Source organism: Uloborus diversus, chromosome 3 (assembly GCF_026930045.1).
Source record: "Uloborus diversus isolate 005 chromosome 3, Udiv.v.3.1, whole genome shotgun sequence".
NCBI lineage: Eukaryota > Metazoa > Arthropoda > Arachnida > Araneae > Uloboridae > Uloborus > Uloborus diversus.
This window is the reverse complement of record NC_072733.1, coordinates 149,316,960-149,333,415: the sequence shown is the minus strand read 5'-3', so window position 1 is coordinate 149,333,415 and position 16,456 is coordinate 149,316,960. Positions and strand designations below refer to the sequence as shown.

General features: G+C 33.5%; 1 protein-coding gene across 1 annotated transcript in view; it reads left to right on the top strand.

Annotated features, from left to right (window-relative positions):
• Positions 1–16,456, top strand: part of LOC129218994 (DNA-directed RNA polymerase I subunit RPA49-like) — a 365,487-nt gene that overhangs the window by 340,131 nt on the left and 8,900 nt on the right. The window contains exon 11 of the mRNA XM_054853313.1: positions 10,019–10,082. Coding sequence (XP_054709288.1) covers positions 10,019–10,082 — 64 coding nt within the window. The remainder of the gene's footprint in view (positions 1–10,018; positions 10,083–16,456) is intronic.

Genomic DNA, 16,456 nt, shown 5'->3' with positions numbered 1-16,456 from the left:
TTTAAGAAAGTTAACTTTAAATTGGAATTCACATATGGGTCATTTCACGCCAAATCGCCTAATGCCATGTGCCGTCATGTCTCAGATTTTATCCATTACTTTTTTACAAACATATCTATGAGAAAAGCCCAAATTAATTTTTTTAGATTTTTTGAATGAAATCGCTTTGGAGAATTTTTTCAAAAATTCGAATTTTGACATTTTTTGGAGTAACCATTTTGGCATGAATTCAGAAAATCTCTCTAATTTTTTGATTTTTTAACTAATTAAGCTGAATTTGGTATCAATTTCAAGCTAATATTTTTCTCTTTCAGTGTGAAAGATAGAAAGTATTCTATGAATAGTTGGGTGTTGCCACTCTTTATCTAAAGTCAGTTTTTATGTTTTTTCAATTGGGAGATTAAATAATTTATATCTCCGGAGTACCTACTACGATCTGCATCAAATTTTTTTTTGTAGCATATTTAAATCATTCTCTTGCTATGTAGAAAAAAGTAGAAGGGTGTTTTTTGTTGTTTTGAAATACAAAAATAAAGTTTGTTTCGCAGAAAATACAAGTTTCCTATTACTTTTAATCCCTTTTAAGCTTAAAAAAGGCCAAAAACTTTTCAGAACAATTAATGCTGGACTCTCAAAGGATTTGTATCAATAGTTAATCGCTAAAAAGTTGTTTACTTTTGAAAAGAATTGTGCACTAAAACCTGTTTCAGACTTCGCAAAAATAAATAAATAAATAAATTAAAAAAAAAAAAAAACACTTTTCATTGAAAGTCTACTAAATATTTAGAATAATAATTTGAAAAATAGTAAAAAAAATATTTCTAATGGCATTATTTAGCTTTTTTTTTTGACAATAAAAGATAGGGGGAAAAAAGAGAATAATTACTATTGAAAAGCAGGGGTGCCCATCCCCCCCCCAAGCTCAATGGCGCAAATTCCCCCCCCCCCCAAAAAAAAAAAAAAATTTCTCGCTTTCGAATTGGGTTAAACATAACAGTTTTTAGAGTGTTTAATTTCCTGTCAAATTCACGGGGGGGGGGGGGGAGCACTAACAAATACCATTTGAACTGAAATGTTGTTGGATTGTTGACCCGCCTTGCCTTCCCTAATTTTGAAACGTGGATCTTGAGTAAACAAATTTTGGGTACCCATGAATTTTGCTACACTTTTTTTTTTCAAACGTATGAATGATTACAGGGACAACTTTCTGGCTTGGGATGGAGTCATTATTAGATGTATACAACATGAACCATGAAACGGAAATTTATTGTCAATCAGATAGGGGGTCCGGGGAGTTTCTCCCCCAGAAAATTTTTTAAATTGTAATTTTAAAACCAGTTTTATACAATCTCTGGTGATGTTAGGAAAATAAAAGGTTAGGTGGCCCCTTCCCGGTAATTTTTCAATATTGAAACTTTAAAAGCGCAATTGTAAATAGTCTACCGTTGTGTTAAGGAGGGTTTCCTTTGTTTTCAAAATTGTAGTTCTAAAAACGCAGTTTTTGACTATTCGTGGTAATGTTAAGGAAAGAAGAGATCCTAGGGCTCGCCCCTGGAAAATTTTCAAAATTGAAGTCTTGAAAACGCTATCTATGGTTGGGAGACAAGCAGTTTTCTGAAATTGAAGTTCTAAAATCACAATTGTAGCCACCTTTGTGACGTTAAGAAAAAGAGTTTTCGAATGCTCTCCCGGAATTTTCTTGATATTGAAGCCCTAAAAACCAAATTTAAGACGACTTTTTAATAATGTTAACGAGAGTGGGGAGGAGGGAGAGGGGCGCTCCACTTAAATTTCCGAACTTGTAGGTTTAGAAACACTTTTGATATATCTTGATAATGTTAGTGGAAGGTGAATTTCGGTGCCATTCCCCCGGCAAATTTTTGAAATTGATACTCCAAAAACGCAATTCTAGGCTTGTCTTTGATAGTGTTAAGGAAAGAGGGGGGAATCAGGGGCTCTCTCTTATTTTTTCAAAATTGCATGACGAGAAACGCAGTTTTAGATGACTCTTGATAATAAAGAGGATGTCATTCTGGCGTTATAGTGGGGGCGCTCTCCTGAAAGTTTTCCAAAATTGAAGTTGCATAGCCAAAAAAAGATCTATCACACACACCATGACAGATATTTTTCGGAAATCCTAAAAAATAGATTCAACTATTCTGCACACATTGAAAATCAGAACTCGAGAATTTTAACGAATCAAATATCTTTCTATACATATCAGATATAGATGGATATTATGGTTCGTAAATATGATTTACGAAAAATAATTTAAACAACTTAAGAACAGATTGTTTTACTTCCATCAGCGAAAACCAACATCACTGAAAGTTTTAAGAAAAATCATCTAATGATAAATTGAAACAATCAATTTAAAAATGGTTGAGACGATGGGAGTAAAGTGAAATAAGAGAGAGATATATAATAAGCTTAAGCTAGTTAATGAAGAAAATATATTAATTGTCGATTGCAGGAACTTCAAAACTAGTTCTTAACGATTGTCAAGGTGCAAAAGGAATCAATGAAAGACTAGAGCATACTGGTCAGAATTATTACAAACAATAAAACATTTTTGACCTCCCTCCTTCTCATCACTGTCACACGTATTCATCATGCAGAATTGTGCTGCTTCCAGAAAATTTATAGGATATTGAAAAGAAACCAAATCTTCTGATCCAACTTTGAAATGGACAACTCCATGTCGTCTGTGATGCTCCTTTCATTGAAAAAGAGACACGGTCATTAAATTTTGGAAAGAGCACCAGGGCTGTCGCTATTTCAAAAAAACTGGGGAGGGGGGTACGCTTTTTGCGGCCCCTTAATTTTTTCAAACGCATGTTCGAATGTGCAGAGAGAGAGAAGATTTGGCTTCTGGTTTAGCAGGGATAGTCATATTACTAGACCTTAGTACTAGCAATATAAATAATCGTTAGGATAATATTCAATCAGAATTAGGGGGTGTCGGAGGGCTACCTTCTTGCATTATTTTGCAATTTGAAGACATAAAAACGCAGTTTTAAACTATATTTTAAGTTTGGGAAGAAGGGGAGAAGAGTTCCAGAGGATAGCATCTCCCGATAATTTTTCCAAATTTAAGTTCCCAACACAATCGTACATTATATTTAATTATGTTCAGAAGAGGGGTCCAGGGGCTCTCCCTCGGGAATTTTCAAGACTGTTATTTGAAGAACAGTTTTAGACGATCTATGAAGATGTTAAGGGAGGAAGAGACTCGAGGTCATCATTCCATAATTTTTCAAAATGCAAACTTGAAGCTTGCATTCCCAATTGTGACACGTAAATGGGGGTCCGGGGGCTCTCCCCCGACAAAAATTTTAAAATTGTAGATCGAAAAATGCAGTTTTAGACAATCTATGGTGATATTAAGGAGATGAGAAATGCGCCCTCCCCCATCGAAATTTTTTAAAATTTTGAAGTCTTAAAAACGCGATTGTAGACTTTTTGGTTAAAATTTAGTGCTCCGCCAGTTTCTTGAAATCAAAGCTCCGGAAACGTAATTTAAGCCAACCTTCGATGAAAGGGAGGGGGGAGTTTTGAAGGGGTTCACAACCAGAAATATTTCGTAATTGAAGCACTAAAAGCGAGATTTAAGACATTTTTCGATGATGTTGGAGAGAGAGAGAGGCATTCTCTCGAAAAAATTCGAAAATTTCGATCCGTAGAAACCGCAGTTTTAGAAGATTTTTGTTAACGTTAATGGGTGGAGAGATTCGGAGTCCTCCCCCGGCAAATTTTCAAAATTGAAATTCAATTAAAGTAATCGTAGACGATTTAATAATACTGTTAGAGGGGTAGAAGGTTTTGGAGATATCTCCCCTGAAAACTTTTCTAAATTGAAGCCTTAACAATGATATTTTTGAGGATCTCCGGTAATATTTGGAGGACGACAGTTTCGGAACAACTCAGGGAGTTTTTTTAAATTAAAGACCAAAAGACGAAATTTATTCGACTTTGAATGAGGATGAATGATTAATTGAGAGGGCATTTCTCGGAGGTTACATTGGGAGCACTCTCATGGTTTTTTGAAATTGCAGTCCTAAATACTCAGGTGTAGGCAAGCTTTAATGACGTTAGACTAAAGGATGGGGTTTGAGAACAATTTTTCCGGGATTTTTTCAAAACCTAAAACCTAAATTTTAAAAACTCACTTCCAGGCCAGCTTTGGGGACGTAAAAAGAAGGGTTTGGAGTTCCCCACTCTTCCTTTCAGTTTGGCTGAGTCCCTCCTATCTTCATTGTCAATTTTAATTACTGATAAACATATTGTGGTAATATTTTCTTCCCATTTTCCTTTGCCAAACACGATTATTTGCTTGGATTTTCCATAATAAAACTTTCAATTCCCCCTCCCTAATATTTTTGTTTTCTTGCAATACAAACGTTTGCGGCCTTGGAAAAAGGACTTTTAACATTTTGAACAGATGTGGTAATTTTCTGCGATACTTTAGGTCTCTATTCCACTTCATTTTATTTTAAATATGCTACCTGCATCTCTTGATTAAGCTGTGATTTAATTACGATTTTTACATTCAAAAATTTAGAACTTTTGGTGTGAGTATTCACTACAATACATTGAATCTCTCTTTGCATTTAACGTTTTATTATTTTTTTTCCCTCTCTATTTCACATTTATTTCGGCGACCCATCCATTTTTCTCCACTTAGCAATGATTTTCAGGACAATATTTTTCATTAAAAAAAACATATAGGAATGTTTTGGCGAACCCTATCCTATGGGCTGTTCTAATGAAGCTGTCCTATTTATTTGTTTTTTTTTTCTTTTTTTTTTTTTTTAATTGAAGAACCATAAAGCATAATTTTGTATAACCAGGGCCGTCGAGAGACAAGGTGTGCACCATGTTAGTTTTGTCGCCTTTCCTCGCTCCCATTATGCTAATTTTACTCTATGCACAATACTTTAATTGAGCCGAGCCCGTAGTTTCTGACTAGGCAGACATACCCACTTTGCGGCCTAGTGAAGAGTGTACTGTACTGAATACTTTTTTTTGGTTAATAAAAATGTTTGAAGCGTACATTTCCGTGACTCTTAATAAAAGAGAATCATGGATGTTCCCAAATTGGTATTTTAAGATTACATTTTCCATTCAAATTTTACAGAAAAAATACTTTTTGTTACTACTATTTTAATTGTTCATTTATAATTACCATTGTAATTTTTTAAAACAGCAAAGAGTTTCCCTTTCTCTTCAATCAGCAAAAATAATCTTCTTCAGAGAAATCTAGAGTTGTGCAGTACTTACTGTAAGTGTGGAAGTTCATTGTCAGGTGTAACGTAATCCAAACAAGATTATTCTAAGAAAAATTTTCAGCAGTGTCTTTTTTTCCATCCTTTTATGTCAAAAAAAGCAAAATATTTCCATTAAAAATATTTTTATAAAATTCTTCAAATTATTATTCTTAATATTTAGTACACTTTCAATCAAAAGTGTTTTTTTTTTTTTTTTTAATTTATTTATTTATTTTTGCAAAGTCTGAAATGGAGGTTTATGCACTATTCTTTTCAAAAGTAAACAACATTTTAGCGATTAACTATTGATACAAATCCTTTGAGAGTCCAGCATTAATTGTTCTGAAAAGTTTTTGGCCTTTTTTAAGCTTAAAAGGGATTTAAAGTAATAGAAAACTTGTATTTTCTGCGAAACAAACTTTATTTTTGTATTTCAAAACAACAAAAAACACCCTTCTACTTTTTTCTACATAGCAAGAGAATGATTTAAATATGCTACAAAAAAAAAAATTTGATGCAGATCGTAGTAGGTACTCCGGAGATATAAATTATTTAATCTCCCAACTGAAAAAACATAAAAACTGACTTTAGATAAAGAGTGGCAACACCCAACTGTTCATAGAATACTTTTTGTCATTCACACTGAAAGAGAAAAATATTAGCTTGAAATTAGTACCAAATTCAGCTTAATTGGTTGAAAAATCAAGAAAAAAATCAAGCCATCAAAATACCTCTTAACCTCCTAATTTTCAAAATAATTTCAAAAACTTTGATTTTTTTTAAACAAAACTTTAACTAACTAAAGTCTTGAACATTTCTGGACGAGTTGTTTGAGAAATGATTTTTTATGTATTTTAAAGTACTATGTTGAAGAAAAATCAATTCATTTATAGTAGAACCCAATAATCCGAACCCCAGAAATCTCATTTATAGTAGAACCCAATAATCTGAACCCCAGAAATCCGAAACATTAGAAAATCCGAACATAAGTTTTAAAATTTACCGATAAAAACCAATTACAAAACTAAGAATAAAACTAGAAATAAAAATCATAAACAAAGCTAGTGATTTTTTCAAAATTTGTAATAAACATTTTAATTGTTACTTAAGAATGAATATAATACCTTGATTAGTTAAAACAAAATCAATTTTCACTTTTGGCAAAACAAAAAAGAAAACTTTTTGAAATTTTTTGGAAGTTTGACTCACATTCTGCAGTTTTATAAGTTATATTTGCACTAGCGAAATGAGGGCGGGGGGGGGGGGGGGGCACGGATATTTTGTTCATAGAACACCAAAATTTATTATTTAGCGCTTTAAAACAAATTTCAAGTTTTTCTCAGACGATTTGAAGCGTTTGTTCTATGCTTTAAACAATGTAGGAGGAATAAATTATTAATTACTGCAATAAGAAGTTTAGTGCTATGCTAATAAAGATAAAAATATTGTTATTATTAATAAAATTGTTATTTATTGAGATATAACTCACTATTGCAAAAACTACGACTAAAACTACAACAAATCTGAGTAAGTGATATGTACAATGATTATACAGAAAATAATTTTAAAGCGTTTGAATTTACAAGTCATTTACACAGATACATAGCATTTTCCTTTGCTGTATTTACACATCGATGTGCAGATAAGTTCATTTTTGAAGCACCCACAAGTTATTTGAGAGCAGTTGTTTTTACGCATGCATGACATAAATTCGCTTTAAGCACTTGAAAGTGCGAGCAAACTCAAACAAACAAGAACGTGCTTCTCATCAATTACCGTAAACCCCAAAATCATGAATTTAAGTTCAGACTAAATTTTTAGGCACACTGTCCCATTGATATCTACCTCGATAAGCACTAAATAAGTTGCCAAAGGGCTTCAGCTGTGGGTGATAAGTTAATCATTGATCTTTGTTTGCTGGTGGAAAAATGTTTTCTAGCTTCATTTACAGACTGAAATTACATGAAGACGAGTAGCAATGATATTTGAAATTTTTAATCAGGTATACTTTTTTTTTTAGGATAGGTATAAAAATACACCAATCAGGATAGTCTTTCCATCTTTTCTACATCGTCAATTTTTCCCGACTTGCAACAAAGAGGTTGTGTCATATCCTGAGAATGAGTCGAACCCTCTTTAAGCAACTGCTTTTTGCTGACCGAATTCGTGACAAAATCTTGGACTAGTATTAGTCGAAAGTGTTTTCCAGCTACAAATGCAAGCCCCATCTTTCTCCCCTTTTTGTACAATTCATGGAAGTATGATATGCCTAAAATGACAGCGGGCGCCAACAGTTCTTACGCATATGCTTCTGTATCCTCTTTCTGCAGCATCAAAAACATGTCGGAAGATCCTACAATCAGCTTCCTCTTGATTTGATGGCGCTAGAGGTGTTGTATTCAAGGAAAATCTCCGTCGAATCTTTAAGAGCAAATCAAGATGGTATAGGCAGTGCAATCATGAAAAACAATTCTGTCTTCTTATCTGCATTCCGGAGGAAAGTGATCCAGTTCTCTGGAAGCAAACCATTTTCTCCAAAATGATATCTTTCTCCTATTCCTCTTATATGTCTTGCATCTGTATCCTGAATAGACTTCAGTAGTAAAACAAAAAATTTTCGGTCCTAGGTCATTTTATGTGAACGATGAAAGAACCATCATAGACAATAGCATCACAATGTATCTCTGCGCTTATTCTAAAATTAGCATTCATAATTTTCATCTCCAGCATCCTTTCTCAAAACGTTTTCGTCTTCTCTCGAGTAGTCTTCATCAGTAGTAATACTATTACTTAATTCATTGAGTAGGAACGTTAATAACTAGACTTATTTCTCGTTCAAAGAGCTCCATTTATTGAAATCGATGGAGGGTGAGGTTGATTTTCATAGAGGAGAAATTCATCCAGGTTTAAATGTACGATATGGCAAATAATGAAAAACTTTGAAAATGAATCTCCATTGAATTTTAATCTTTTCATTAAACAGACTTACTGGTTTTTCTGTAAAAATGAAAGACTAAAAGGTTTTCTTTTTCCTAACCATGAATATGAAGTGACTTTTGAGTCACAATTCCTTTCTCTATGAATTTGTTGTAACTTTTTTTCCCAACTTGCCCAATCTTCATGAGTTGCTCCACATTCTACGTCTACTGCCATATTCCTCTCTAATGAAAACAATTCTTTCGATGGTTCAAAAAATGGATTTCCATGTTCAGCTATTACTCTTCAAGGCCTGACTCTTCAAGACTTTCTTGAAAACAGGCTTTGGAAACGTAATATTTTTTCATTGCGTATATACAGCGTTTCTTTAAATGAGCCGAGGTAACTTTTTCAAATTGTGTAAAAAATCGATAACTTCAAGACCAACCAACATCCATCTTCTTAATGCAGTTTGATCTGTAATAGACCAATAATACCCCCGTCTCCTTTCATCACCGCATTGTTTTGCTTTTGCATGTAAGTATGGTCCAATCCAATTACAGAAAATACGTTTATTGTCTTTTTACAACAAACATTCCTTCTTCGAAGGCTTTGTGTACGTCTGGAAGGTTTGTGGGTTAAAGAAGATCTTTCATGAAAATTGGTAACCATCGAGCATACTTACTAAAAAATGTATGTATATCGTTAAAAATAGCAATAAAATGTTAAAAAAACACAGAATCAACTCCTTCAAAGGTTCAGAAAAGATATAAAGTTGGTTGAAAGCTGTGATCTAATAAACATTAACATTAAAAGCCCCAGCTTTAATACGGTGCTTCAAAATTTGAACATTGGGATGCTGCTTTCTTTCTCGGATTTTTAAGTTATAAAAACTTCTGTGTCAAAAGTGTCTTCATTACATCGATGTGAATCTCTTTGTAAGAAGTAGTTACATTTTATAATGCTTTAGGCATGTTTTTTTCCCATAAAATGAGTAAAACCTTACTAGTGATCAATCGGGTAACGGAGAATTAACAACAGCAACAATAGTAATTATAGAAATAAGAAGACATTTTTAATTCAAACTTTAAATTTCTTTCTATTAAAATTATGTTGTCTTGACATTAATTTCACCCATTTTCCTTCAAATCCTTATTCTCTTATACCCTTTGGAAATAGTTTCGATTATGCCTGATCAGTAATAAAAAACGAGGTGCCGGATAACTGGACAGTTCGGGCAATTAGAGTTCAGATAACTGGAACCCTATTTTGATATAGTCCTAATTAAATTTAGAAACCACTAATTATGTAATGAGGGGGGGGGGAATTCACGTCAGAGAATTTACAAATTAAAAATATCGATTTTTTTTAAATAACCAGTTTTTGTGAAGTTGTTTCAGAAATTAAACGCTTAATGGAGCTTTAAATGGTAAAAAATATAATTAACATCTATGGAGTGATACAAGAAATAATTTAAAAAATTATAATAATTTTTTTTTTTGAACAAAATCGCCATTTTTGGTTTTGAACCAAAAATGACCGCCAGGGGGGCTTTGGAGGGGATTTTGGAATGCCTCCCCTTCCTAAAATATTTCTATATACAATGTCTACAAACATGCCAAGTTTCAAAATTTTATCACAAAATGCAGTTTCTTCCCCCGTAGCCCCCTGACTAATTCTATTATTTTGTTCGGAAATTTATGAGACAAATATTTATGCATGAATATTCTATTCTTAAGTTTTTGTGCAAGGGGAAAAAAATGAAAGATTTGCTGTAGCGTTTTTTGTTTCTTTATTTCCCTTTACAGAAATAATGTTCTCTTTTCTTATTCTAGATCCATTACCTGAAGTTCCTCAAGTTTTCAAGAAAGAATTAATGGATAAATTTGTTATAAACAAGTATGATATCTTCTTTCAATTTTACCGTTTATACCTTGTAGTTGGCAGTTTCTCAATAGAGTTCAGAGAGAAACTCCCAAAACCTGAATGGATTAAAAATATTGAAATTGAAGTTTTCAGAAATAGCCTGTAAAAAACTTTGTTTATTTAATTTTAAATATATTTGTCATTCATTTTAAAGGCAGTATTATTATTTTAGAAGAGATAGCAGGCATCAGGCTTTTGGACCCACTAGGCTATTCCTCGTCAGTTTATCAATCCTCAAGAAAAATAAGGGTCCCTTCAAGTACCCTTGAATCTATTCATCCCATCAAAAGTAACTGCTTCAAGAAAACATGTACAATACAGTGGGTGCGTTGGGGGGGGGGGGGAGAGGGGGTCGAATTATGTCTTCAGCAAACTTCTTTTTATTCTATTTAATAATACAATAGATAACTAACAGGTCTGGCCAGAGGAAATTTGGGTCCGTTAACGGACCCTTCACAAAAATCCAATCGACCAAAATGGACCTTTCTCAAAATCTCGATCAACCAAAACGTACCTTTCACAAAATCCCGATCAACCAAAACATTACCCTTCACAAAATTCTGATAAACAAAAACAGATCTTTCACGAATTGTTTATTGAAAGAGCAAATCTCAAATCAAAACAATGCAGTATATTTCCATGTATAAATACAATAATGTTTGGAACCTTTTTTAAATTTTAAATTACAGGGATCAACTCATACAAAACCTGCTAATTTTGCAAAAGAAAAAAAAATTCGCTCTCTTGTGATGCTCCGGCAAGCGATAAATAACTCTAATCCAAATAAATGTAATGCTTTTGTTGATTTCTTTGAAAGAAATTAACAGCTGAAAGTCAGTTTGGTTTATAATTTTGCTTGTTTGTTTTATGCAGTGGTGTTGTTGTAAACTTGTCAACCTTCTCTAAATAGGCGTGGTAAGCACTTTTCTCCCCACTCATGATTTAATAAACAATAATATACAGTGAAGTGAACTTAAAACTGCAAAGGATAGTAGGGTGGAGAGGAGGGGGAAATGTGATCTTTTCAGATAGGGTTACCAACTTCAAACTTATTGCACTTAGCGTCTGGCTGTGCGATGTTTAACTGTTATTTTGGGAGAAAGTTATATGGGTTTGGTTTTTCGATGTTAAAAGGATGATTAACTTTTAATAAATAAACTCTTTTATTTATTATGTGTCACAAATTAAAATGCTGAATCGATGGTTTATTTTTTATTTTATTTATTTATTTTGCTTCAACTGTGTCCAGATATTAATGATATGTTTAACATAGGACTCTAAAATGCAATTTTAAAGTAATTTTATCAAAAATATTTCTTTTACAAGCCGTTTTTATATTTTTGATGCCTTCACTTTGAGGATTGCGATCGCTTTGCATCCGCTACGGGAATCTGATTTTTCGAACTTTCGATGTTTAGTACTTTTTGTTAAGAGGTAAACAAACAAAATATTTTTTTTATTTTTGTAAAAATCACGGAGTTTATAAGTTTTAAAACGAAATTCTGTGCTCTTTAACAGTGTCTTGGATCAAAAAGTTAAATGCTGAACCCCTGCCTGAATTTCTTTGTTACAATTATCTTAAATGCTATGCATATAACATTTCTAGAAAATTTAACATAATGTAGAATTGTAAATAAAGATTTATACGTGAAAGGGTGCCCATCTCCCAGAGAGCGATGCCGCCCCCCCCCTCCCCAGAATACTTGAAAAACACGCAAGAATGATATTCTCAATGGAAAAGAGGGAAAACACTCAACTTTAAGTGTCAATAATGCAGTTTGCGCCATCTCAAAATTCTAAAATTTCGTTTTTACAAAAAAAAAATTGCAAAATTGCAAAGTAAATCATGGGTGCAAGACCTTCTGTCTCAGGACAGATTTCCGTCTTGGACAAAATCTCTAAGACGGAGATCAGGACGGAAACTCAATGAATTTCTTTCTGTTTTCACTTTAAAAAGAAAAATTGAGTGTTTGAAAAATATGCTTTAATATTACTGGACCGTTCCATAACCACGAATTTACATCGACATTCTCTCAATTTTCCGCCTTGGGCTTGTTTTGTTTGCAACTTGCTTTTGGGGGAGTGGCTTTTAGACTCGCGCCCTTTCACATTTTTTAGGTATAGCTCTGTTATTTCCAACTCCCTGCATTGCAGACCTCTGAGTTGCTTGCTTTTCATTTTTTTTTTAATTTGCAGAATTTTTTTTTTTTTGTAAATTTCACACGCGTAAATGAAAATTATGTGCGCTTTTAAAATGTATTACAGTTGAATCTGAATCACCGATTGAGAGTGATTGCTGACGAGATGAAATGTTTACGTCACAGCAAAGAGCGTCCACATACCAGAAAATATCTTCATGCTGAAGTATTGAAATGCTATTTTGGCTATTTTTGAGTGAGTTTAGGGGTAGGGAATTGGGGGTGTTTCTCGAAAATTTTCGAAATTGAAGTCTTAAAACTTTTGGTTGTCTTTGGCGATGTGGGGAGGGGAGTTGATCTATCAATAGAAAAATAAATCTTAAACACGAACTTACTCTGCCTTTAGTAAACACAGTGACGGGGGAGGGGGTATTCCGCCGCCCAGCCCGAATTTTTTCCGTTTCTGAAAGTTTAAAAACTCTGTTTTGGGCTATCTTTGGATGACTTAAGGGGGAAGGGTGTAGGAAGCTTCTTTCAAAAAGTTTCCAAAATTAAAGGATTACTTTTAGGCGGTCATAAGTCATGTTTAAAAGGTAAAGGTGGTACTATTTCTAGAAAAAAAATTTAGAAACTGTAGCCTTAAAAATTCAAATTTAGGACATTTATGGTGAACTCAGAGGAAGGGGTTCGGGTGTTCTCTTTTGAAATTTTTTTGATGCTGAAATATTTAAAACGCCACTTTAGGCTATATTTGAGTGCTTTAAAAGGGATGTGATTCAGGGGCCTTGCCTGAGGTAAGGGTTCAGTTCCCCTATTTCTTTTTCTTAATTAATGAACATTGGAAAGTGTACCTTGTTTAAAAAATATATCTACTTCACTGAAGCGGTTTTTTATAGCTAATTTCTCCGCCTGCTATATTATAAAAAGAATTCTTTTTCAAATGAAGACTGTCGGGGAGAATGATGCCAGTTCATTATCATTAGTCGTCCATACCATTCCCCCACCTTTCCTTCTTTTCTGGTTTGCTGGCGCTACTTTGTGTAGACCTTCCGATCAGAACTGATTTATGTTGCAAAAGTGAAGATCTTATGTCCCAAGCGATTTTATTGCTGCAATAAATTTGTTTACGATCGGCAAAAAACTAATGGTGGGGAGCTGTGAACGTTTTTACTCCTAACATTATCCAACATCATCTAAAATTGCGTTTTTCAAACTTCAATTACGAAACATTGCCGAAAATTGTTCCTAAACTCCATCCCTTCGATAATGCATTTAAAAAGCGTATAAACGTTATGAAAGATGGAGTACTATTTCATTTTTAACGCCTCAATTTCGGGGAGAGCCCAGATCCCCCCCCCCTTTATGTAATATTTTTGAAGGTCGCCTAATATTGTGATTTTGGGACAATCAGTTTGAAATAATTGATGTAAGAGTCCCTGAACCCCTCCTTTCCCTGAACTTTACCAAATTGGCCTACCATTGCGTTTTTTGGACTTCAATTTTTAAAAAATTCTGGGGAAAGCCCCCAAACCCCCCATTATTGGCTGTTTTTTGTTTTTTTTTTTTAGAATTACAATATCAAAACGCTCAAATATTACAATTTAAAGGCTTAAAACTCAAATCAAACGCAGATTCCAAACTGGCATTTTAAAAATCTACAACATTTATACACGTAAATTTTTCCGTAAACACATATGTGGGGGGGGGGGCTGGGGCAGAAAATATTTTCAGTCTTGAACACATCGCCAAACTTGCACCCATGAAGTAAATTGAAGGAGTTCATAATACTTTTTTTTTAACTTCCACTCTTATTAGTTTTTCATTCTTCATTGATATCAAGAGTGTAGTTCTAGAATAAATGCAGAAATGAACTATTAATGCATTGAGGGCCACCCAAAGAGCTGATGGGACAGTTTCCTCCCACCCCCACCCCCTGCAATACACACATAAAAATCAAGTTAGTAGTTATAACAGCAGTGCATCATATGCGTGAATGCGTCACTTTCATTTTTCAAATAATAATGAAAAAAACAATCAGAGGGCTATGGATAATACAAAATAAAACACAAGCAATGAATCTGTTTATAATATTAATTATATACTAATACTGTTTATAATACTTATTATATATTATAAGAACTTTTTCGAAAAATGGAAATGTTAAAAATCTAAATATTTATCTTGTAAAATTTTAACCCCCCCCCCAAGATAAAAAAAAACACACTGAATTAGTTACTCATACTGATCAAACTAAGAACACAAAAAAATACTTTGTTGATTATAAATAGAAAATGTATTTATTGAAGTATATTACATCAAAATTAATTTTTGATCTGGACTTATCCAATAATAATTTTCAAGATTTCTTTTTGGTTTTACTTGTACCAACTTAATACCAGCTTTCATATAGGTTAAAAACAAAAATGTCATTTTTTTTGCATCAAATTTTTGCAAGTTTCAAGGGAAAGAAAGTACCCCAAATACTCAACAACATCAAAAATCATTTAGAATTGCATTTTTGGAGCTTTAATTTCGAAAAATTACTGGCCTTAATATTACAAAATATGGCCTTACACAATTGCATTTTTAAAATTTTAGTTTCAGAAAATATTTAAGCAAAGATCCCTATACCGACTTTCTTTAATATCACAAGTGAATCGATTTCTTCAAAAAGGGCATAAGTCCAACTAATGCAACTTTTCAGAAATAAATAATTATTTCATTCATAAATAAACTAAATTCTACAAAAATTTTTATGACTAATCTAGCCACAAGGAGGATCATTACCTCACCTTAAACTACTCTTCCTTTCGTCACTGAAATTAATTTTTTTTTTTATTTTGACTTGTGCCCGTTCTGCAATAAATATCCTGAAAGGCTAGTTTAGAGTGATGAAAATGTAAATCAAGTGAAACAGGTTTGTTTCAAATTGATTTATGATAATAAAAAATAACATAACAAAGTGACATAAATAATTAGTGAAGTCTGTATTCATAAATTCGTTATCTTAAGAAAATGCATCGTGTATTTCCCTCTTTCCCGAGTAGCATCAACTCATCGGCTGATCATCGGCCGTTCATCGAAATCCGATCAAACTTTGATCGGCCGATCATCGGATTCCGATGAGTTTTCATCGGAAATTGCTCCAATATGTCTCATCGGCAATAGTAGAATCCGATCATCGGAATCCGATGAATTTTGCTCCCTATACCGATGAGATTTGGAGCAATATACGAGCAGTGCTGTTTCAAGGCGATGAATTTTGGATGAAAATACGATGAAATTTGGAGCAATATACGAGCAGTGCTGTTCCGAGGCGATGAATTTAGGATGCAAATACGATGAGAAGTAATATCAACCGCAATATAGGGACAAGCAGGAGGAAAAAAAATTAACAGTGGGAAGATGGGTCCGCCATCTTGGATGATCATGTGACCCTTCCGCCATCTTTAAAATGTTCAGAAGGGGTATTTTCGGATGACGTCATGGGACAATTATTTAATATAGTTTAATTTCTTTTACTAACTGGTTTATTTATTTTCTAACTTAACTTTTGATGAGTGGATTCATTAACTCAATCTAAGTCGCTTTAGCCGGGAGTCGAACCCAAGACCCCTGGAGTACGAGATTCATATGCTAACCACTAGACAAGCAATGCTCTCTCCAAGGAGGAAAATAATGTGTTAAATGGAAAATCATTTGTGGCGCCATCTATCTGGGGGAAAGGCCATGACAGATTTCTGAACGGAAAGTGAGAATTTTTTCAGTGAATATACTTGTGGCGCCAGCTAGTGAAGAGTCGGAGTCGATCATTTTGCCCGCAAACCGAGTCGGAGTCGGTAAATTTGGGAGTCAAATTGAACGGAGTGGAATTGTTTTTGAGATAGAGAGAAATCATTCAAGAGTCGGAGTCTCATTTTGTTCGCAATTCCAGTGAGGTAATCGGGGTTGGAATCGTGGAGTTAAAGTTGAATTGATTTTGCAGCAAATTGGAGTAAACCCTTCCAAAATCCAGGAGTAGGATTCGGAGTCAAAGTCTCAGTCATTTTTTCTCCGATTCTCAACCCTGAATGTTGATCCGTATAGTCTTACGTTTGATCAATAGTCGGATATTCGAATAATAAAACTTATCCTATTTTAACAGTTGGGAGATTTCCAAAAATTTAGATTAGGAAAATTTTTATCAGAAAATTTAAACCACCTACTTTT